The sequence below is a fragment of the Pan paniscus genome, chromosome 16, assembly GCF_029289425.2.
Source record: "Pan paniscus chromosome 16, NHGRI_mPanPan1-v2.0_pri, whole genome shotgun sequence".
Taxonomy (NCBI): Eukaryota; Metazoa; Chordata; class Mammalia; order Primates; family Hominidae; genus Pan; species Pan paniscus.
In genome coordinates, this window is record NC_073265.2 from 88,811,030 (window position 1) to 88,834,734 (window position 23,705).

At 37.7% G+C, this 23,705-nt stretch overlaps 1 protein-coding gene across 8 annotated transcripts in view; it reads left to right on the forward strand.

The window, feature by feature from the left end:
• LRRC28 (leucine rich repeat containing 28) overlaps positions 1-23,705 on the forward strand; it is a 136,812-nt gene that overhangs the window by 16,670 nt on the left and 96,437 nt on the right. For 4 of the 8 annotated variants that reach the window (XM_034939489.3, XM_003816769.4, XM_003816770.4 and 1 more), the window contains exons 3-5: positions 9,036-9,076; positions 19,756-19,793; positions 20,313-20,450. The exons of 1 other annotated variant lie outside the window; for it this stretch is intronic. In XM_034939489.3, coding sequence (XP_034795380.1) covers positions 9,036-9,076; positions 19,756-19,793; positions 20,313-20,450 — 217 coding nt within the window. Of the gene's footprint in view, positions 1-8,474; positions 8,651-9,035; positions 9,077-19,390; positions 19,410-19,755; positions 19,794-20,312; positions 20,451-23,705 lie in introns of those variants that run through there. 3 more of the 8 variants (XM_034939491.3, XM_063596953.1, XM_034939492.2) reach the window with 3 other exon arrangements.

Here is a 23,705-nt window from a genome sequence, read left to right on the forward strand (position 1 = left end):
GAGTATATCAAATAGTAAAGCATTCTAATGGTCTGTTAGTGTTTTAGTGTTTGTAAGTAAATGTGGTACAGTTCTGGAAAACAGCCATTGCACATTTATCCTGTCTTCATAATACACATGTGCCTGAAAATTAAGTTTTGTTACAACAGCTTCTTTTCCTGTTGAATTTTCAGATTTAGAAGCTTTTCTGTCATTGTTACTGATTCCTTGTCAGTAATGTGAAACGGTGATTCCTTGTCAAATAATTAAGAAACTCAAGCCTCTCACATGTCATAATGACTTTCATTTTTCAGGAAAATGAACGTCTGTTCCATAACTTAACTCTATTTATGGAGTCATAGGATTTTAAAGCTAGAAGCTTTATTTATAATTTAGACAATTTTTCTTTTTGAGGAAACTAAGAAGAGGATAATGGCTGGTTCTAAAGTCACTTTTCAGTGCAAAAATAAGGTCTCCTAATTTGTGGTCCAGTTAGTTTTGCTTCATTTTAATTCTGTAGATATTTATTGATAACCTCTTCCTAGCCTAGCACCACCATGTCGTTAAAATTTAACCACGTTTATTGACTGTGGAGAAATGAAGTGCTGCATGTTAAGTGAATTTTCCCAGTTAATTTTTGTAAAGTCTGTGTCTGAGTTTTCCTGTGAATAAAAGTCTAGCTTAATAGAAATATTTTTAAACATGTATCATTCTTTGCTTTTTAAATGAAATGTAGGGAACCTGACTTAGCATATACCCTGTAATTTGTAGTTTCTGCCTAGGGAGTTAGGAGGGGGACAGTTTAGAAAGAGGTGGCAGGGCTAGGGGTCTTTTCCTTAGAACAGACCATTATCTTGTGTACTCGAAGGGTGTTATTTGCAAGCAAAAGACTCAAAACCATTGGTGTATGTATGTTTCCACAAGTTTAAATTCATTTTTCAGGCATTCACTTTAATGAGGCACCTGTGTACTAGAAGTGAGACACCAGTGCCTAACTGTTAGTCCCATCGAATCAGTCAACAAATACATACGTTATGTAAGTAAGGCACTTGTACACGGATCTTGGAACATGCTCCCCACCCCACCCCCGCAGAACCAAACAGTTATGTCATAAACTTACAGAATTGTTCAAGCTAGGTGTAATCTTAAATCATTGATCTGGCTTAATGGGAATGTGTTTGGTATTCTATTTTTGTGTGTATTTTTATATTGCTTTGAAAATTTCATTTATAAAATCATACTTATGGCATGTTTATTAAATAGGTTTTTTTAAAAATAAAAAGCTGGAGAAGACACTTGATGCTTGTAACCTCCAACCCTTGTTTCCGACATTTATATAACTTTCAGTTTTAACAAATATTGTTAAGATAAACACTTCAAGAGGCATTTCAGCAATTTTTAATGCCTGTTTTTTCTTTTGAAAAATCTTTTCTTGGCAATCAAATTTCTATCAAATTCAGAAACATTGTATTTTTGTAAATGTACTGGATGTATAGTTTTTTTTATTTTGAGCTCATTCTGTAAGTTTTTTTTTTTTTTTTTTTTTTTTGCTGAAACAACAGAAATTTCTGTAAGTTTTTGCTAAGTTAAAAATATCAGTCTTGATGTTTGTTTTACATTTTTTGCCAGAAAACATTTGCAGATTTGAAGATACTTAAAATATTTTCATTTACATTTCTTAAGATGACAATTTTAATTTCTACAAATGCTAAGCAAATACTTTCATTTATTTCTAAGAAAAATAATCTAAAACCTTTATCATTCTTACAGTTAAGTAGTTATTCTTCATGTTTTACATTTGAAAGAGCTGAGTTTAAGTGAAAAATCAGTAGTGAATATGAAGGTATGAATTCTGCACACTTTACCAGCCACATGTGCTATTAACTTTTTTTTTTTTTGGAGACAGAGTTTTCACCCAGGCTGGAGTGCAGTGGCACGAACTCAGCTCACTGCAACCTCTGCCTCTCAGGTTCAAGTGATTCTCCTGCCTCATCCTCCCGAGTAGCTGGGATTACAGGCACCCGCCATCACGCCTGGCTAATTTTTGTGTTTTTAGTAGAGACGGGTTTCACCATGTTGGCCGGGCTGGTCTTGAACTCCTGACCTCAGGTAATCCACCTCCCTCAGCCTCCCAAAGTGTTAGGATTACAGGCATGAGCCACCATGCCTGGCCTTAACATTTAAATTAAAGTAAAATAATATTAAAAATTCAGTTCCTCCATCACATAGCCACATTTTAAGTGCTTCATAGCCACATGTGGCTAGTGTCTGCCATATTGGACAACACAGATAATGTTTCCATCATGGCAGAGAGAGAAACAAAGGAAAATGAGTAATTATTATGAAGTGAGTCAAGAGACAAAGGTAATGGTAACTAGGACCCTGAAGGCATTTATGCTACTGGGGAAGAAGAAAGAATGCTGGTTCCCTCATTCTGTACCATTAGCCTGCTAGGGTTTCTGATTCCTCTGTTGATAAATATTGCTCTATGACATATATAAAAATGGAGGGAAATACTGGAGAAGGAATGGACAAGTTGAAAAGAGGTCTACCACAGTTTTAAAAAATCTGGACACGTGGTATTTAACTCATGTCGTGTACCTGCTCAGAAGCAATGACATCAACTTATTGATTCAACTAAAAAGCTTGTTAAGTGTGTTGTGGTAGTTTGTGAATGAAGTACTTTTTATTCCTTCAGTGCCAAGACTTCATTAGCTTTTTAAAAACAAAAACTAATTTATTGGGGTGAAACTGACATAACATAAAATTAATCCTATTGAAATGACAATAGGATTCAGTACATTCACCGTGGATGCAGCCACCTCTGTCTAGTTCCAAACATTTCGTTCACTCCAGAGTAAAACCCCTCACCCATTAAGCAGTTCCTCCCCATTGCCCCGCCCCCACCCTCAGCTCCCACACCCAGCCCTGGTAACCAGCAATCTGTTTTCTCTCTGGGTTAACTCTAGATATTTTATATAAATGGGATCACAAAATATGAAACTTTGTGTATCTGGCTTCTTTCACTTAGCAAAATGTTTCCAAGGTTTATCCAAGTTTTAGCATATATCAGTACTTCTTTTTTTGTGTGTGTGATTCCATAGGGATTCCATTGTATGGCTATACCACCATTTGTTTACCCATTCATCTACTAATGGACATTTGGGCTATTTCCACTTTTTAGCTATTGTGAATAGTGCTGCTATGAACATGAATGGACATGTTGAAGGACCTGTTTTCAGTTCTTTTGGGTATATAAATAAGAGGAATTACAGGGTCATATGGTAATTTTATGCTTAACTTTTGAGGAGCCGCCAAAAAGTGGCTGAGCCATTTTACATTACCGCCAGCAATGCACAATGGCTCCAGTTTCTCCACATTCTTGCCAACACTTGTTACTTTTCTTTTTTTGTTAGTGTTACAGCTGTCATAGTGGGTATGAAGTGTCACCTTATTGTAGTTTTGATTTGCATTTCCCTAATGCTAATGATGTTGAGCATCTTTACATGTGCTCGTTGGTCATTTGCATATCTTCTTGGGAGAAATGTCTGTTCAGATCCTTTGCCCATTTTTTAATTGAGTTGTTGTTTTGTGGTTGAATTGCAAGGGTTCTTTTTACAGTCTGGATGCTAGACCTTTGCCAGATATATGATTTGTAAGTATTTTCTCCCATTCTGTAGGTTGTGTTTTTTATTTTCTTGTAGTGGCCTGTAATACACACAAGTTTTTACATTTTGATGACAACCAGTGTATCTATTTTTTTTTTTTTTGAGCTGAGTCTCACTCTATTGCCTGGAGTGCAGTGGCACCATCTTGGCTCACTGCAACCTCTGCCTCCTGGGTTCAAGCGATTCTCCTGCCTCAGCCTCCCAAATAGCTAGGACTACAGGTGTGTGCCACCATGCCCAGCTAATTTTTATATTTTTAGTAGACATGGGGTTTCACCATGTTGGCCAGGATGGTCTCCATCCCTTGACCTCATGATCCACTTGCCTCAGCCTCTCAAAGTGCTGGGATTACAGGCATGAGCCACCGCATCCAGCCCTATTTTTCTTTGATTTATTTATTTATTTAGAGATGGAGTCTCACTCTGTTGCCCAAGCTGGAGTACAGTGGCGTGATCTCAGCTCACTGCAACCTCCCTGTCCTGGGTTCAAGGGATTCTCTTGCCTCAGCCTCCAGAGTAGCTGGTACTATAGGCGCATGCCACCACGCCCGGCTAATTTTTTTGTATTTTTAGTAGAGATGAGGTTTGACCATGTTGGTCAGGCTGGTCTCGAACTCTTGACTTCAAATGATCCACCCACTTTGGCCTCCCAAAATGTTGAGATTACAGGCTTGAGCCACTGCACCTGGCCAGTATATCTATTTTTTCTGTTGCTGCTCATGCTTTTGATGTAATAGCTATGAATTCATTGCCAAATCTAAGATTATGGAGATTTACTCCTATGTTTTCTTCTATGAAGTGTGGTTTTAGCTCTTAAATTTAAGTTGTTGATCCATTTTGAGTTAATTTTTGTATATGGTATGAGATAGTGGTCCAAATTCATTCTGCTTTCTTCTACTTTTTATAGCTTGTATAACAACCCAAATGCATTTAATCTGTGACTTCTTTGAAATGTGTTGTTAGAAGCCAGGATGGAGCAGGTTTTGCCAAACCCTGAGTCCTGGTGGCTTGTAACAGCACACATATTTCTTGTCTACACTGTACTAGTCTCTCAGAGCCTGGAGCCTCTGCTCAGGAATGAAGCTGACAAAACGTCCACCGTCTGGTGGTCACTGTGGAAGGGGTGAGGTCTTTTGCACTCAATCTTGTCAAGGCTTCCTCTTTGGCTTAATTTCACTGACCAAGCTAGTCACTTAGCCATGGCCAGCTTGATGAAAGATGTGCAGTCCTAGCAGGTGTTCGGAAAGAGAAGGAAAGAAAGTAGGTAATCCACAGTGCCCACCAGAAAATACTATTGAACATGGTGGTGTTTGCAAAATATTTGACGTATTTGTTCCAAGTTAAAAAATTTTAAAACATTCCCATTTAAGTGGAGTCTAAAAGGATATGGTAAAGCATCATTGATTCAGAAGTTGGGGTAAGTTTTATACTAACTGTGCTTGCTGAAGTTTACTTTTTCATTATTGTAAAGAAAAGTTGTTTAGCTAGATAATAATGTAAATGAGATTTAATGAAGAGAATCCTTGGCTTGATTTAGAGAAACAATTTCTAGGTAATTTAGTAGGAGGTATTTGAGTACATGTTATGTTTATCTGATAAACTTTTCTGTTTCAAATTGTGAAAAAAGAAGGTAATAATAGATTTGAGAAGCACTTTAAGACTATTGCTTTTATCAGGATTTTAAATTTAAAAACATTAAAAAACTTCATAGCTTGTAAATCCTATGGATTAGGATACACTAGTTTGTGTGGCTCCCGTAATCCAACATTAGAGCTTAGTTACCCACAAAGTAACAAAAATTCTGACATTAATTTCTAGTTGTCTAGTCTCTTACATGCTGTACCTAAATTATAGAAGTATAAAAATTAAAACGTATAACATTTCTCAGCTACATTGCTAAAAATATTGCATTAGAAAACAGAGAGTGATACTATGGAACACCAGTAGGTGTCAGTCACAGCCTGTGCAAGGGCTGATTACTTGCCAGGAGTTTTGGGCATCTATTCCTAAGTGTGTGGTGTGTTTTTTGTTTGTTTGTTTTTGTTTTTTGAGACGGAGTCTCACTCTGTCACCCAGGCTGGAGTGCAGTGGCGCGATCTCGGCTCACTGCAAGCTCCGCCTCCCGGGTTCAGGCCATTCTCCTGCCTCAGCCTCCTGAGTAGCTGGGACTACAGGCACTCACCACCACGCCCGGCTAATTTTTTGTATTTTTTAGTAGAGACAGGGTTTCACCGTGTTAGACAGGATGGTCTTGATCTCCTGACCTCGTGATCTGCCCGCCTCGGCTTCCCAAAGTGCTGAGATTACAGGCGTGAGCCACCGTGCCTGGCCGTGTCTGTGTGTTTTAAGGCGTTATTCTAATGAACTGCAATTTTCTCAAAGTGAATGTGCTTATTTTTAAATAAAAACACAATGTATCTACTTGTTAATAAAGACATAGAGATGCTCTATTGGCAGCAGAAGCATTATTTCAGTGCTTAATTGTGTGTAGAGCTACAGCTCAAAAGAACTAACTAGTTTGTCATGGAAAGATTAGAATGCTATTTGATGGAGCCAAGTAGACATCCAGAAAGAATGACCGTGGAGTGTGTGAATTAGCTGGATATAGTATTGGTATTAGCAGATGAAACTAGGTGAAGGTCTAACAGTCAAACAGCATTTCTTTTTGGACAAATCTTTCCTTTTTATAGGAACAGCTATAATTAAGGCCCTCCACCCACTGGTTCCCTGGTTTTTCTAGGATGCTTTGTATGTATGCCCATAAACGGAAGCGTATATTCTCAAGGGAGATACTGATAATAAAAACAAAACATTCCAGGGATTTAGACGGATCCACAAGGAACATCTGAGAAATGACTAGTTTTGATGGATCTTGTTGCATATATCAGTATAGAAATATGGGGCAAAAGATCACAGCTTTCAGCATTTGAAAATGAAATACAAATGGTACTGTCAAGAGTGAGTATTCAAAAATGTTTCCTTGACTTCATAACAATATTCATATTCAGTGATACTTGGTTATCACAAAAGGGAAGGATATGTATATATAAGCAGTTTGTGATACTGTTGCTAAGTATTTAAATACATCAGTGTGCCAGTATGACATTAATAATGACATTTTCTGGTTTAAAATAAACCAGTAATTTTCCATTGTGTTCAGGATTTTTTAAAAGCTAGTCCTTAGTATAAAATATAAGCCTTTAGTGTTCTGTTCCTTGCCATTCTCTGTAAAATCTTACATCTTCATACCTAATGGCCCAGACATACCAAACTAATGTCATTTGTCTTAGTGAGTATTTAGATCTCAAATTGTATATAATTGATTAATCAATTGTATAACAGCTTATGCTGCACACAGCAGATCTTAAAATTCAATTTTAATTTTTTCAATTATAAAAGACACACGCTTATTTTTAAAAATTCAAGTTTATGAAAAATTTCTTGGTTATTTAAAATAGTCAGCTTTCTAGTACCTAACACGTTAGTTTTTCTATTGACGTGATTGTTTTTCTAACAGGATTTTTGAAAATGTAAGATTTCTTCAGGAGTGCTGTTATGTAGATAGCCGAATGGATTGTATTTGCAGTTTCCCAATTGTACTTGTTCTCTTTTGGCTTTTCATATGTTGCTTCTTGTGCTTAGAAAGCTATACAGAACTACTCTCCTCTCCATTCCGTGTCATCCTCTTATAATTTATGTCTTTTGGAACTCGGGTCAGACCTAATGTCTTCTAAAAAGCCATTCCTGATTCATTATTATTGATACACAGTTTACCCTATAGTAGCTTGAATGTAATGAAAAAAAAATTAGTTTTGACTCAGTGTGCTCCTTCAGCCTTTCGACTCTTTCTTTTCGTATGTGTAAATTTGAACCCCCTGTGTGTGTGTGTGTGTGTGTGTGTGTGTGTGTGTGAGACAGAGAGAGAGAGAGATTATATGTATATATATGCCTATATACTTGTGTGTGTGCATATGCAGACTGGCTTTCAGTTATTTACAGGAGGCTTTCTCCGCTACCCAGTACCTCCAGCAGAGAGAAGCCTGCTTTCAACCTGTGAGTAGACTTTTGTTCTAGGATTCTTTTCATGGAAAGGCCAGCCCTTTCAGGGCTCTGACGTTTTCTGGGTAAAGGACCTAGGTTTGTCTGCCTTTCTCTCTCCTGCCAATGGCCAATTTCCTGGCCCTCTACTCTGATGTCTGGACCTGTGGCCAGGTCTGACACTCCCTTGGACCACATGAGCTCCAGCTTCCCCTGTTCATTTGGAGCTTAGTCAGGTCTTGTACCTGGGGGCCCTGCAGATTTCCCTTACTTTCTCTTGAGGAGCATGATTTGGGAATTTGGAGGATATATTAGTTTTTCAGGGCTGCCGTGACAAATTATCAAAAACTGGGTAACTTAAAACAACAAAAATGTATTCTCTGACAGTTCTTGAGGCAGGGAGTCCACAATCAAGGTGTGATTTGGATTGGTTCCTTCTCAGGGCTCTGAGGGAGCACGTGCTCTTTGCGTTTCTCCTTGCTGGGAGTGGCCAGCAACCTTCGGTGTTCCTCAGCTTCCAGTTACATCATTCCAGTTTCTGGTTCTTCCCTCTCTCTGTGTCTGTGAAGCACATTTTTATTTCTTCCATGACCATGGATTATAAGGTTTGTGGTTTCTCTAAGGCAGGGGTCCCCAATCCCTGGGCCACAGACCTGGTACCTGTTAGGAACGGGGCTACACAGCAGGAGGTGAGTGGCAGGCAAGCAAGCGAAGCTTCATCTGTATTTATAGCCACTCCTTGTGACTTGCATTACCGCTTGAATGCCACCTCCTGTCCCATCAGCAGCAGCATTAGATTCTCATAGCACAAACCCTATTGAGAACTGCACATGTGAGGGATCTAGGTTGTGCACTTGTTATGAGAATCTAGTGCCTGACGATCTGTCACAGTCTCACATCACCCCCAGATGGGACCGTCTAGTTGCAGGAAAACAAGCTCAGGGTTCCCACTGATTCTTCATTATGGTGAGTTGTATAATTATTTCATTATGTATTACAATGTAATAATAATAGAAATAAAGTGCAAAATAAATGTAATGCGCTTGAATCATCCCCAAACCACCCCCACAACCTTGTCTGTGGAAAATTTGTCTTCCATGAAACCAGTCCCTGGAGGCAAAAATGTTGGGGACCGCTGCTCTAAGGGACATTGTTTTTTAATGTTCGAATTTATAAATTTAAATTGTAGTATGGTCTCTGTAAGAATAAAACCCAGACCTGCTGATTAATTATTTTCACATTTTCTCAAAATTTACACACCTCAAAAAGGTAGTACTTTGTATTTAAACAAATTAGAAATGTTTAGACATTTTTCAAAAATAAAATTTAATTCTGAGTTTTTAATTTTCAGCCAGAAAACCTTGCTCAGAAGCTTCCAAACCTTGTGGAACTGTGAGTCTGTTTATTCAAATTTTTTAAAAACAAGAATGAAAATAATTCTAAGTTGTTTGAAATAATAGGATATGTCATCTTAATGTATTAATTTGTTATTTTTTGGTATCATGATCATGGTACTCATGTAGGTAGACCTGTGGTTCTACTAAACCCAATAGTATTTCAAAGTATTTAACCATTTAAAATTATATTTTAAATATTTCACTTCAAGGTAGTGAAGATGATGAGAAATGCCTTTTCTCTGGGTATAGTGTCTTCTGTCACAGAATCTTTCTGGATAGTCCGTGTAATTGGGAAAATCTATTATTGTTGTTACTACTACTACATGTGATACTTGGTATAAAATGTTTAAAATGTACAGTAAAAGTCTCTTTTCCTGCATCCTTCACGCTTCATTTGTTTTAGTTCTTTTTATGATTACCTTCAAATGCTAAATACTATGTTTACACCTTTGTTTTTTTAATGCACCAGTGTTAATTATCTGTTAACTTAACACTAAGGAAGACAAATGTAGATATCTTATATTTCTCTCTCTCCTTAGCTACCTCTTAATGTTTGCAGGAGGGTTTGCATTGCTATTTCTTGTACTCTTTGTTATTTGGCACGATTTTCAAGAGGTCAACGAAGGAAAGCTAGCCTTATACTCCCATCTTTTCTGTCATTTCCTTTGTCCCATCCTTTCATTTTGAAAAAATTTCAAACTAATAAGAAAGTTGAAAACATAGAAAGAACACCCGTAAACCCTTCACCTAAATTTAACCAATTTTGACACTTTGCAACATTTGCTTTCTCTTTCCTTTTTCTACCTGTCTCCTACCCCTCTGCCCCCTCCCCCAAGCTGAATGATTTGAAAGTAAATTACAGACATAATGTCATTATCACACCTAAGGAAAGTAATATTCAATATAATTTAATACACAGTTCATGTTTAAATTATGCAAGTTTTCAAAAATAATGTCTTTTAAAAGTAGATGTCTGAATTTACTGTATTATTTCCTCTTGATTAGATTGATTTAAACATTTTTTGTGGTGTTTGACCCCAAAACTTGCTTTATCAAGTTTTTGCTTTCATCCTTTTGTATGTATGTATATGTGTATTTATTATTTTCTGAAGCTTTTGAGAGTTATGCACATCATGGCTTTTTCTTTGTCTCTAAATACTTAAGTATGTATTTCTAGGAACAAAGATGTCTGTCCATCTTTTTAGTCTACTTTTGCATCCTTTAGGTACTTTATAGTTTTCTTTAAAATAGGTTTTGAAGATTTCTAAAGTCTGTTACTAAGTATTTAATCTTTTTTAATATCATAAATGAATTTTGTCATGTTATATCTTCTAACTGGTTGTGTTTTGTATATATGAACAATATTGATTTTTGCGTGTTAACTTTATATCCTGGTATCTTGCCGAAATCTTTATTGTTTCAATTAGTTTTCATGATAGATTCTCTATAGAGTTTTCCAGGTATACTCTTATGTTGGAAAATACAGATAGTGTTACTTCTTCTTTTCCAGCTGTTATCCCTTTAATTACTTTCTTTAGTCTTATTGCGTTGGCTAGTTCCTCTAGACAATGTGAAAGTGTCCTGGAGAGAGTGGACATCCTTGTCTTCTTTCTTTTTAAAAAAAAATTTTTTTAAGACCGAATTTCACTCTTGTCACCCAGGCTGGAGTGCAGTGGCACAATCTTGGCTCACTGCAACCTCTGCCTCCCAGGTTCAAGCAATTCTCCTGCCTCAGCCTCCTAGTAGCTGGGATTACAGGCATCTGCCACCACGCCTGGCTAATTTTTGTATTTTTAGTAGAGATGGGGTTTCACCATCTTGGCCAGGCTGGCTTCAAACTCCTGACCTTGTGATCCACCTGCCTTGGCCTCCCAAAGTGCTGGGATTACAGGCGTGAGCCACTGTGCCTGGTCCCTTGTCGTCTTTCTGACCTTGCTGGGAATGCCTCTAGGGTTTCCCCATTAAGAAAGATGCTGGCTTTACAGTTAAAGTGTGTGTAGTCTATAGTGTTAAGCAAATATTCACCTTTTTAATTATCTATTGCTGCTTAACAACTTACCCCCAAATGTAGTGATTTAAAAGAATAAACATTCAATGTCTTGTATTTTCTGAGGCCCCAGAATCTGTGCCTGACTTAGCTGGGTGCCTTTGCCTCCAGGTCTCTTACGAAGCTGCAGTCAAGGTTGTTGGCCAGGACTGCAGTCTCATCTGAAGATTTAACTGAAGAAGGATCTTCCTCTATTCACGTGGTTGTTGTCAGGTTCAATTCCTTGTAGGCTGTTGAACTGAAGGACTCCATTTCTTGCTTGATGTTGGCTAGAGCACTTCCCTCATTTCCTTGCCATTTGGCCTTTCTGTAGGATAGTTCACAACATAGCAACTGTCTTCCATCAGAGCAAGCAAGCCAAAGAGCAGGAGAGAGTATACACTTTCCCACAATCCCTGGTAATCACTAATGTACTTTCTGTCTCTATGGATACACCTTTTTCTGGATGTTTTATATTAGTGGAATGAGACAATATGTGACCTTTTGTATCTGGCTGCATTAACATAGCATAATGTTTTCAAGGTTTATTCATGTTGTAGCAGGTATCAGAATTAATTCCTTTTTATGGCTGAATAATATTCCATTGAATAGATACATGACTTTTTGTTTATCTGTTCATCAGTTGATAGACATTTGTGTGGTTTCCACATTTTGAAAGCTTTTCCTTTTACAGTTTGTGGTTTGTCAGTTGTTTGTTACAACTGTTTCAAGCAGCTGTGAAGTTAAACAATTGCCTGTAATTTGTTTCAGTTTACAGTGGTTTTTGCCCTGGGCAATCTGCTACTCAGACGGAATAAAGACAGCCTTGCAACTGGGTCTTCCAGGGAACCTTGAGACAAATCTTTGACAGTTCTCTGAGAAGGAAGCTTTGAAGGCACTCTAACGTGGTCCTACCCCCTTGCTACTGCTTTTCTCTTTGATTGTGAACTGTTGGTTTTTCAGGCTTCTGCAGAGCAGGAGAGTGGGGTTAGGACTAGAGCAAGCGAAAATACCATGAAGCCTACAACCCACCGTTCTTACTGACGTTCAGTCATTTTTTTCTTGAATAAATTCTCCCTGTATTACGGTGAGCCTTAGGTTCATTTCCGGAGTTCTCAATATGTAGCATTTGGACATTTCTGACAGTTTCTCATTGTTTTTATGGAAGAGAATTTTTGGAGGTTCTTACTCTACCACTGTTGCTCAAAATTTTTAGTTTTGTAAAAAACTGCCGGTTTACCAGATTAGCTGTCCCATTTTACATTTCCCCTGGCAATGTGTGATTGTTCCAGCGTCTGCACATCTTACCAGCATTTGGTGTTGTCTTTGTTATTTTAGTCATTTGGATAGATATGTGGTTTTTATGACATTGGAATTTCCATTTGTATTTCTAGAATGACTAATGATATTGAACATCCTTTTGTATACTTATTTGTCATTGGCATCTTTTTTTGGTGAAATGCCTGTCCATGTCTATTGCTCATCTTCTGATTGTATTTTTTTTAATTTCTGAGTTTTAAGAGTTCTTTGTAAACTAGTTTTCTGTTCTATATGTTGTTTACAAATATTCTCTCCCAGTGTATAGCTTGTGTTTTCATCCTCTATGTTCTTTTGCAGAGCAAAAGTTTTACATTTTGATGAGGTCCAGTTTATCATTTTTTGCTTTGATGTGTCCTGCTTTTGATGGCAAGTCTAAAAACTCTCTGTCTAGCCCTAGGTCCCAAAGACTTTCTCTTTTCCCCGCCCCCACCCCAAAGTCTTACAGTTTTTTATTCTACATTTATCACCTATATTTTTAAAATTTTTTTCTGGGATTAGAATTCTTAGTGACCATTTTTTTTTTTTGTTATCAGCACGTTCATGATATTCATTATTCCCTGGCGTGCATGGTTTCTGAAGAAACATCTACAGTTGTTATATTTGTTCCTTTGTGTGTATGTGTCTTTTTCTCCCTTGGGCTACTTTGAAGGGTTTTCATTTTTTACACTAATTTTAAGGGTTTGATTTAGGTATATCTTGTTGTAGTTTTCTTCTTTCTTACCTTTGAGGTTCATGGGGCTTCTTGGGGTTGTGTCTTAACAGTTTTTATCAAATTTGGAAAACTTTTGACATTGTTTTTTCAGATATTTATTTATATACCCTGTTCCTGGCCCCTGCTTGTGGAACTCTTACGTGTTTGTTAGACTGTTTAATACTGTCTCGTAGTCACTAAGACTTTTCATTTCCTTTTCAGACTTTTATTCCCTATGTGCTTCAGTTTGGACAAATTGTATGTTCTGTGTTAAAAGTCAGTAATATTTTCTTCTTTAGTGTCTAATGTACTATACTAATCCCACTCAGTGAAGTTTTCTCTTTGGTTACTGTATTTTAAGGGACAGGGTCTTGCTCTGTCGCCCAGGCTGGAGTGCAGTGGCTATATCCTAGCTCATTGCAGCCTTGAACTCCTGGGCTGAAGGGATCCTCCCATCTCAGCTTCCCAAGTAGCTAGAAGTACAGGCATGCACCACCATGCCCAGCTAAATTTTAAATTTTTTCATAGACATGGGGATTTGCTGTGTTGCACAGGCTGGCTTTCTGTGTGTGTTTTTGAGACAGGGTCTTACATTGTCACCCAGGAGTTACACTGAAGTGTTGTGATGCAATCATGGCTCACTGTAACATCAAACTCCTGGGCTCAAGTGATCCTCCTGCCTCAGCCTCCCAAAGCTCTGGGATTATGGGAGTGAGCCACTGTGCCCAGCCTGTTACTGTATTTATGATATTTGGAAGTTCTGTTTATTTTTCTTTATATCTTACAGTTCTTATAATGTTCATATTTTCATTTAAATAGCTGAATATAGTTATTGTAGCTATTTTAATGTCCTGTTTGCTAATTCTGTCATCTGTGTCATACTGGTTCTATTTGTACTGACTGATTTTTCTCCTGGTTATGGGTCATATTTTCCTGATTCTTGGCATGTCTAATACTTTTTGATTGGATGGACCTTATAAAGTTTGCATTTTTGAGAGTCTAAATTTTATTGTGTCCCTTTTTTCTGGCATGCAGCTATTTGCAGTTTATTTTGATCCTTTTATGGCTTATTTTTATACTTTGTTAGGATAGGTGGTTAGGTTAGCCCTATTACTAAAGCATGAGCTTTCCAGGATCTCTCTTGAATACCTCAAATGATCAACAAGGATTTGGCACACTTGCTCAGAACTTGAATGTCTCTCAATCCTGTGTGAGCTTTGCAGACTGTTCAGCTGATTGATTTTCAGCTGCTTTTTGCGTGGAGTACCTTTTATTTTTCTTCTATTATTTTTTGAGATGGGGGTCTCATTATATTGCTCAGGCTGGTCTTGAATTCTTGTCCTCAAGTGATCCTCCTGCTTCAGCCTCCCAAGTAGCTAGGGTTACAGGTATGACCCATGACCCACTGTATCCTGCTAGAGTTTTTCTTATTTGTGTTTGTTCTAGAATTCAGCTATGACTGAGGCCAAGGGATTCCTTATGTAAATTTTTGGAGGTGTTTTGTTTTGTTTTGTTTTGTTTTTGTTTTTGTTTTTGTTTTTGTAGCAGTAGCTCTCTCTTCTTCAGACCTTTACCCCACAACTTCCAGTTGCCTCAGGTTCTCTGAACTCTGATATGTGTCTCCATAACTCAGTAAGACTTCTATACTTTGGGATTTCCTTCCTGTTCTATAGTCCAGAATTTGCCCCTAGGGTGAAAGCTAGGGAGATTGTGTGGCTTACTTCCTTTCTCTTAGGGAATGTAGTCTTAGTTGCCTTTGTTAATATCTGAAAATAATTGTTTCATGTACAGTCATGCACAGCATAATGATGTCAATGACAGGCCACATATGTAATGGTGGTCTCATAAGATTATAATACTGTGTTTTTACTGTACCTTTTCTATGTTTACATATGTTTAGATACACAAATACATCGTGTGTCAGTTGTCCGATTGTGTTACAGTTGTCTACAGTATTCAATACAATAAAGTACTGTCCAGATTTGTAGCCTAAGAGCAACTACACCTTGTAACCTAGGTGTGTGGTAGGCTATACCATCTAGGTTTGTGTAAGAACACCCTATGATGTTTGCACAACAAGGAAATCACCTAACGACACATTTCTTAGAACATATCCCAGTCATTAAGTGGCACGTGACTGTATTTCATCTGTTTTTCTTGTTGTTTAGAACAGTTGGGCAAATCCCATTTACTCCATTGCTGTTATTCATCCTGACTGAAAGTAGAAGTCCTGTTTCTTTAATTAAAAATTTTTTTTTTTTGAGATGGATTTTCGCTCTTGTCGCTCAGGCTGGAGTCAGTGGCACCATCTCAGCGCACTGCAACCTCCGCCTCCTGGGTTCAAGAGATTCTTCTGCCTCAGCCTCCCGGGTAGCCGGGATTACAGGCATGCGCCACCATGCCCAGCTAATTTTTGTAGTTTTAGTAGAGACGGGGTTTCTCCATGTTGGTCAGGTTGGTCTCAAACTCCTCACCTCAGGTGATCCACCCACTTCGGCCTCCCAAAGTGCTGGGATTACAGGCGTGAGCCACCACACCCAAACTAAAAATTATTTTTTAATAACTTTTTTTATTTTGGAACAATTTTATATTTTTAGAAAAGTTATAAACATAGTATGGGTCATACTGGTGTACCCCTTACCCAGTTTGTCCTGTTGTTAACATCTTAGAATTCCATGGTACAGGCCAGGCATGGTGGCTCATGCCTGTAATCCCAGCACTTTGGGAGGCCGAGGTGGGTGGATCACGAGGTCAGGAGTTTGAGACCAGCTGGACCAACATGCTGAAACCCCATCTCTACTGAAAATACAAAAAAAAATTAGCCGGGTGTGGCGGTGCGCACCTGTAATCCCAGCTACTCAGGAGGCTGAGGCAGGAGAATCGCTTGTACCCAGGAGGCAGAGGTTGCAGTGAGCAGAGATCGAGCCACTGCACTCTAGCCTGGATGACAGAGGGAGACTCTGTCTCAAAAAAAAAAAAAAAGGAATTCCATGGTACATTTGTCAAAACTAAGAAACTGACTCTGGAATATTCCTATTAAGTAAACATCATATTTAACATTTAAAAAAAACTGCCAAGCCATTTTCCAAAATGAGTATACCCCAAAGTGACATTCCCCACCAACAATGAATGAGAGTTCCTGCATTATTTGAGTAGAAGAGGAACATTTTATTTTAATAAGAACATTGAAACATCAACATTTCAACTACTCTGAAATTACCAAAATTAAATAAAAGGAAGTGACTTAAATTTGAAAGTCCTAAGCCTGTGATTACAAATGACTCATAATAACTATAATAACAATAATAAGAGCATTCATTTAACTCTTACCAGGAGCCAAGCACTGTTCTAAGAGCTTTACATTTATTAATTCATTTAGTCCCTGCAACATCACAGATTAGGAGAGAGAGCAGTTCAGTAATTTCTCCATAGTCACATGGCTATTAAGGTGCAGGTAGTGTGGCTTCAGAGCCCGCCCTCTGATCCACTTTACCAGTAATGGTTCTTAATCGGTTGTACATCAGGATTATTTGAGTTGAGATGGTGTTTCACTTGCTGCAGGATGGTTTTCGGTACCAATAAGACCCCTGGTGATTCTAATGTGCAGTCAGGATTGGCAACACTCTGTTATCTTTTTTTAAAGATACATTTATTCAGCGTCATGATCACACTACTATATTTAGCAATCAACAGCATGAGTGCAAAAAAAAAAAAAACTACATTAAAACCCTTTGTTGGACTGCTTTCCACTTTCCACAGAACAGAAACTAAAATAACCTGTTATACAGTTATTCACAAATACAGTCCTCGAGTTTTTTGCCCATATACATGAGTATTTATCTAAACCATGTCTTCTTTGTAGCAGGTAGGCCCTGCCACCACTGTGCTTGGCTGAGTTCACAAAGCTGTTGTAACCTGTAGCTTCCCTGTCACTTCTCTTGCTCTCCTTTCCTGCTAAGCTTTGTTTCCTGGCAGTAATTAAAATCTTCTGACACTGCCATAGCTGCTGCTGCTACTGGAACTGGCATAGCCACTTTGGTTTCATGGTTTGGCCAAGTATTGGACTCCACCCCCATAGGAGCCAGACCTTCTGCCACCATTGTCCTACCTTCGTGGGTTCAAAATTTGAAGACTGACTATTGTAATTGTCAAAATCATTGTAGCTTCCACCACTTCCAGAATTGCTTCCATCATTACCAAATCCATTGTAGCCATCCCCACTGCCACCATATCTACCATCACCATGGCTGCCGCCAAACCCACCATGACTGCTGAAGTTTCCTCCACGACCAAAGTTGTCATTCCCATCAAAACCACCTCCACGACCACCACCAAAATTTCCAGAATCACTTCAGCCTCTTTGGCTGGATGAAGCACTAGCCATCTCTTGGCTTTGATGGGGCTTTCCTGACTTCACAGTTGTGGCCATTCACATTATGGTATTTCTGAGTGACAGTCTTATCCACGGAGTCATGGTCATCAAAGGTTACAAAATCAAAGCCCCTTTTCTTGTCACTGCCTCAGTCAGTCATGATTTCAATCACTTCAATTTTTCCATACTGTTCAAAATAATCTTAGGTAATGTTCTTCAGTGTCTTCTTTAATGTCATCAACAAATATCTTTTTCACAGTTAAGTAGGCACCTGGTCTTTGAGAATCTTCTCTTGAGACAGCTGTCTTTAGTCTCACAACTCTTCCGTCCACCTTGTGTGGCTTTGCATTCATGGCTGCATCCACCTCCTCCGCAGTGGTATAGTGACAAACCCAAAGCCCCTGGCGTGCCTGGTGTTGGGATCTCCCGTGACCACACAGTCCGTGAGCGTTCCCCATTGCTCAGAGTGACTCCTCAGGCTCTCATCGGTTGTTTCAAAGCTCAGGCCTCCAATGAAGAGCTTCCTCAGCTGTTCGGGCTCTTTAGGAGACTGACTTAGACTTGATGGCAGGGGGAGGAGAGACTTTAACGATACTTCCTCAGCGGCATCCATGGGCAGCCACTGTGTACTATTTCATACAGCATCTTGATTATATGTAGACAATATTTTAAAGTCTGTTTGAAAAATTCTAATCATAATAGTGGGTACTTCAGTTCATATTTTGATTTGGACATTTTAATGTCTTTTTTATAGGTGGAACTTGAATTGAGGCAAGTATTTTGTTGAAAAAAATTTTTTTAATCAGTTCTCTATTTTGATTTAGGTATTCCTTCCTAAAATTAATGTTTAAAGACTATTGATTTCATATACAGAAAGCAAGGAATGAAATGTATCATAGAGTAAATGGTGGGCTTATTTAAATTGTGTTATACCCAGCAGGTTAGTTAACCTTCTACAAAATTGATTTAATTCAACATAAAATAATCTTCATAAAATTATCAATTTTCTGTCTTATTTTGTGTTTATTGACATTTTAATATTCAATATTAGACTTTAAGAATGCAGAAGAAAACTTCTAAATTCTATTTAAAAGTACTTTATAAATTTTTTGTTTGTTTGTTTGTTTGTTTTTGTTTTTGAGACGGAGTCTCACTCTGTTGCCCAGGCTGGAGTGCAGTGACACAATCGCGGCTCACTGTAACCTCCGCCTCCCAGGTTCAAGCAGTTCTCCTGCCTCAGTCTCCCAAGTAGCTGGGACTACAGATGCACGCCACCACGCCTGGCTAATTTTTTTGTATTTTAGTAGAGATGGGGTTTCACCTTGTTGCTCAGGCTGGTCGCGAACTCCTGAGGTCAGGCAATCCGCCTTCCTTGCCTCCCAAAGTGCTGGGATTACAGGCGTGAGCCACCGTGCCCGGCCATAAAGATTTATTTTTAAAGTACAATAAATAAAACCATAGGTTTGAAAATAAAGTTTACTAAAATCTTGTTCTCTTGTCTCTAAATCAATGATATAAATTTATTTTCTTAAATTATTGTTGTGTGATCTCCAGCATTCACTTGTTTTGCTCTGAATGGTTGGTTACTGATTGCAGGAAGTCTCCACCAGAGTGTGCTAAAGACACTGTAGTGGGAAAATTGTTACTTAGGCTTGCCTAGACTTCTCAGCCTCTGTGAAAAAGAAAATTTTTTAAGAGAAGCATTTGATTTCTTGTTACAAAATTTCTTTTGCCATGAAATAAATTCTGTACCTCGACAGTTGAGTATTTCTACAGACACTGTAAATGATGAGTATTTAATCTGTTGTTGGTTGTCCGTATGCATGCTAGCTAGAAATACCTTTATTTTGTGAAGTTATTTTTTAGAAACGAGAAGTTCATCTTCCTTTACACAATAGGTGTTGATTTTTCTTCACACGGTAAGTATATTTTTTAAAGCCTGAATAAAATGAACTGGAAAAACTAGTAATTTGTGTTATGAAGTTAAAAAGACCTTATAGTTTATCCATTATGTATGCTTTTATTTTAAAATAACAACTAAATCAGTAAATAGATTTAATATTCGCAATTCTGGTACAAAATATTTTTCTCAAAGTATTATTAGTTAGCTGTGATAACCATTATTGTATGTTGATGCATTAGAGTAGGGTGTGAAAGTTGTGGCCTATTTATATTTGATAAATTTCTAAGTGAGCATTTTATAAACTGATTATCTGGCAAAAGCACTTAATGATAATGGCTGTTTTTTTTCTTTTTCCTTCCTAGATACCTGCACTCAAATAACATAGTTGTGGTTCCGGAAGGTATGTTTAACTTAAAAATTTTAGTTAGAAGATAATATAATTTAAGCTTTGCTTTATAAATAGATCAAATTTTATTTTTAAGACACCTTTAATTTTTTAGCTTCAAAACTTTTTTCTTCTAATAAGTCCAGTTAAGAACTATAATTAAATAAGTCTAAAATGGTTATAATGGTTAGGTAAACTATTGTTGGATAAATTGCTATTAGGTAGATAATAAGTTCTAAATTTAATAAATCTAGTTAAGAATTCTGGTCAGATAAAAAAAGCCCTGTGTATCATTTCTTGATTTATTTTAGTCTTAATGTTTTTATTTGTGCTGTATTTTAAGTTATATTTTATCTTGAGCTGGAAGTATTTATCACTTTCATGAACTTAGTTTGATCTGTGTTTTTACTATTTTGTGAGCAACTGAGACAAGGAAATTAAGTAGTAAAATATTTTAACTTGGAATACTTGCATTAAAGATTTGATGTAATACTTGAGTCAAATTCATTTTGCCTTCTCCTTTTCTCTTTGAAGCCATTGGGTCTCTTGTAAAACTCCAGTGTCTGGATCTTAGTGACAATGCCTTAGAAATTGTTTGCCCAGAAATTGGTCGTCTGAGAGCTTTACGTCATCTTCGATTAGCTAATAACCAACTGCAATTCCTACCTCCAGGTAATCATAGTCTCTAGCACACTATAGTTTCTTGTCTATTATAAATCTGTATTCATATTTCTCACTCTATGTCTAGGCAATGAGCTGTAGATGTATTTATAAGTATTTGTCCATTTGAAGATGAAACTAAAGAATGTGGGTAAAATATTACTAAGAGTCTTTTTTGTGATGCAAATGTAAGAAGGTAGAATTTATATTTTAGATATAGCTACAATTACTACAATTGTGCTTTGCAACCAATATCCCTTTGAATCACTGCTCTGGCAAAATATTTGTACAAAGAGTTACTTCAGTTCTGAATTTCACATAAGAGAATTTAGGTGAACTTTGCGTGATATAATCATTTTACTATCCAAAAGTCAAATGCATACAATGTTTTCTCTCTTACTCTCCAGTGAGGTAACTAATGTACACTAACTTTTTTTTTATTTTATTTTTTTTGAGATGGAGTCTTGCTCTGTCGTCAGGCTGGAGTGCAGTGGCACAATCTCAGCTCACTGCAATCTCTGCCTCCCAGGTTCAAGCGATTCTCCTGCCTCAGCCTCCTGAGTAGCTGGGATTACAGGCACGTGACACCACACCCAGCTAATTTTTGTGTTTTTAGTAGAGATGGGGTTTCACCATGTTGCCCAGGGTGGTTTCAATCTCCTGACCTTGTGATCCACCTGCCTTGGCCTCCCAAAGTTCTGGGATTACAGGCATGAGCCACCGTGCCTGGTTGACTTTTTTTTTCTGTTTTTAGCAGAGTCTCACTCTGTTGCCCAGGCTCTAGTGCAGTGGCGTGATCTCGGCTCACTGCAGCCTCCGCCTCCCGGGTTCAAGTGATTCCCATGCCTCAGCCTCCCAAGTAGCTGGGACTACAGGCGCGTGATGCCATGCCTGGCTAATTTTTGTATTTTTAGTAGAGACAGGGTTTTGCCATGTTGGCTAGGCTGGTCTCAAACTCCTGATGTCAAGTGATCCACCTGCCTCAGCCTCCCAAAGTGTTGGGATTATAGGTGTGAGCCACCATGCCTGACCTAGTATGTTAACTTTGATTTTAAAAGGAATCATACTAAAATTTAGTAGAACAATTTAAATTTGAGCCTTAGGATTTTCAGTTCTGCCTGATGAACATGTAAATAAATTATGAATGTGCCTTATAGATAGGCAGTACTAAAATCTTGCATTTTATTGAGAGCCACCATTAAACCCTTTGATTTCTTGGGAGGAGCATCCAGAGACCTTGCTTTGTGAATCCACATGTTAGCAAATTCCACTGTCATATATGGTTTCCTATATTAAAAAAAGATAGATAATTAAAAAATAAAAAACTTATGCTTCAGGTATTATATGAAAGTTACTGTGTATTCAAGAATGAGCAGAGAAAGATACAGATGTTAATTTGTCTGAGATTATTTTTACTCTTGAGTAAAACCAACTCGAGAACACCAACCAGCCTTTTAGTGTATCTAAGTGAAATATGTGACTCAAATAAAATTACAAATTACTACCTGTCGTAGAACTTCAGGGTTACAAGAGAATGTTAAAAATTATGCATGTTAAACCCGTGAATGAAAAAGTCTATGATATTTCTTTGTTTTTTCAAGTACAGAAATGTCTAAATTAAAACATACTAATAGATTAATTTTTAGACTTTATGTTCTGGCCTTAATATATAGATTCAATACTGTGTATAAAAATGGCACCAGTCAGGCTGGGCGCAGTGGATCACACCTGTAATCCCAGCACTTTGGGAGGCCGAGGTGGGTGGATCACCTGAGGTCAGGAGTTCGAGACCAGCCTGGCTAACATGGTGAAACCCCATCTCTGCTAAAAATACAAAAATTAGCCGGGTGTGGTGGCATTGTGCCTATAGTTTCAGCTACTTGGGAGGCTGAAACAGGAGAACTGCTTGAACCTGGGAGGTGGAGGTTGCAGTGAGCCGAGATTGCACCACTGCACTCCAGCCTGGGTGACAGAGTGAGACCCCGCCTCAAAAAAAAAAAAAAAAAAAAAAAAGAAAAATGGCACCAGTCAGCAGTGACTGTGTTTTAAAAAATATTTTTTTATTCTCATATAATGAATGTCTTATTTTTTCTAACTATAGTTCATATAAAAATTTTTGACACAATACAGGAATATGGTCTTTCCTTTATTGTATATCATCAGGCCAATGGTGTTTCATCATTCTAGCTTTCATCAAGTTTGTACATTCAGATACCCAGAAAATGAGATACTCTTTTGAAGATTGCCTAGAAAATGTATCAGTAAAGATAATACTTTACATTTTCCTAACATTTTCCTCTATGAAACTTACATAAGATATACAACCAAAATTCATGAATATAATGCTGTATTTATGAACTTTTTTTTACATACATTTAAAGAATATACAAAAAATACAATTCTGCCAGGCATGGTGGTTCACATCTGTAATCCCACTACTTTGGGAAGCTGAGGCAAGAGGATCAGGATCGCTTGAAGCCAGGAGTTCGAGACCAGCCAGGGCAACATAGTGAGGCTTTGTCTCTACTAAAATCCAACAATAAAAAAAAAAAAAAATTAGCCGTGCATAGTGACACACACCTTAGTCCTAGCTGCTTGGGAGGCTGGGGCGGAAGAATCTCTTGAGCCCAGGATATCAAGGGCTGCAGTGAACTCTGATTGCAGTATTGCACTCCAGCCTGGACAACGGAGTGAGACTCTGTCCCCAAACCCCCACAAAAAACAATTCTGTGATAAACCATTGTTCTGGGTGTTTTATTATTCTGTGTTTTCCTGTAATATAAAAACATGATGTGGTAGAATATAGTCATTGCCTTCCATTATATATTCTTAGAGGTTAAGGATGTACTTCTAATATCATTGACTGCTTCTTAATAACCAGTGAAGGGTATATGTTTTGTGACTACTTTCATATAATTTATTTATATCTCACCTGTTACACAAGAAATTCGAGGCATATACTTGTGATTTTATTTTCCTAGGTTTGTTTCTATTTGTGTTTGGTTTTGCTTGTTTTGAGTAAAATTCTATACCTTAATAGTTATACATTTTGGATAGGAACTTTTGATTGAGCCATGTATATAGGCTTTGTAGCACTTGACTGGGTCTTATGAATTATTTGATTCACTTTATACATCTCATGAGGTGATGTCAGATGTTATGATTTAAGTCTGTAAGGGGCTAAGCACACGTCCCCTAAATGCTTGATTATGTTTGGAGACATGCTATGGGAGGGTATTCTAAAGGTGGGAAAGAAATGTGAGGGGC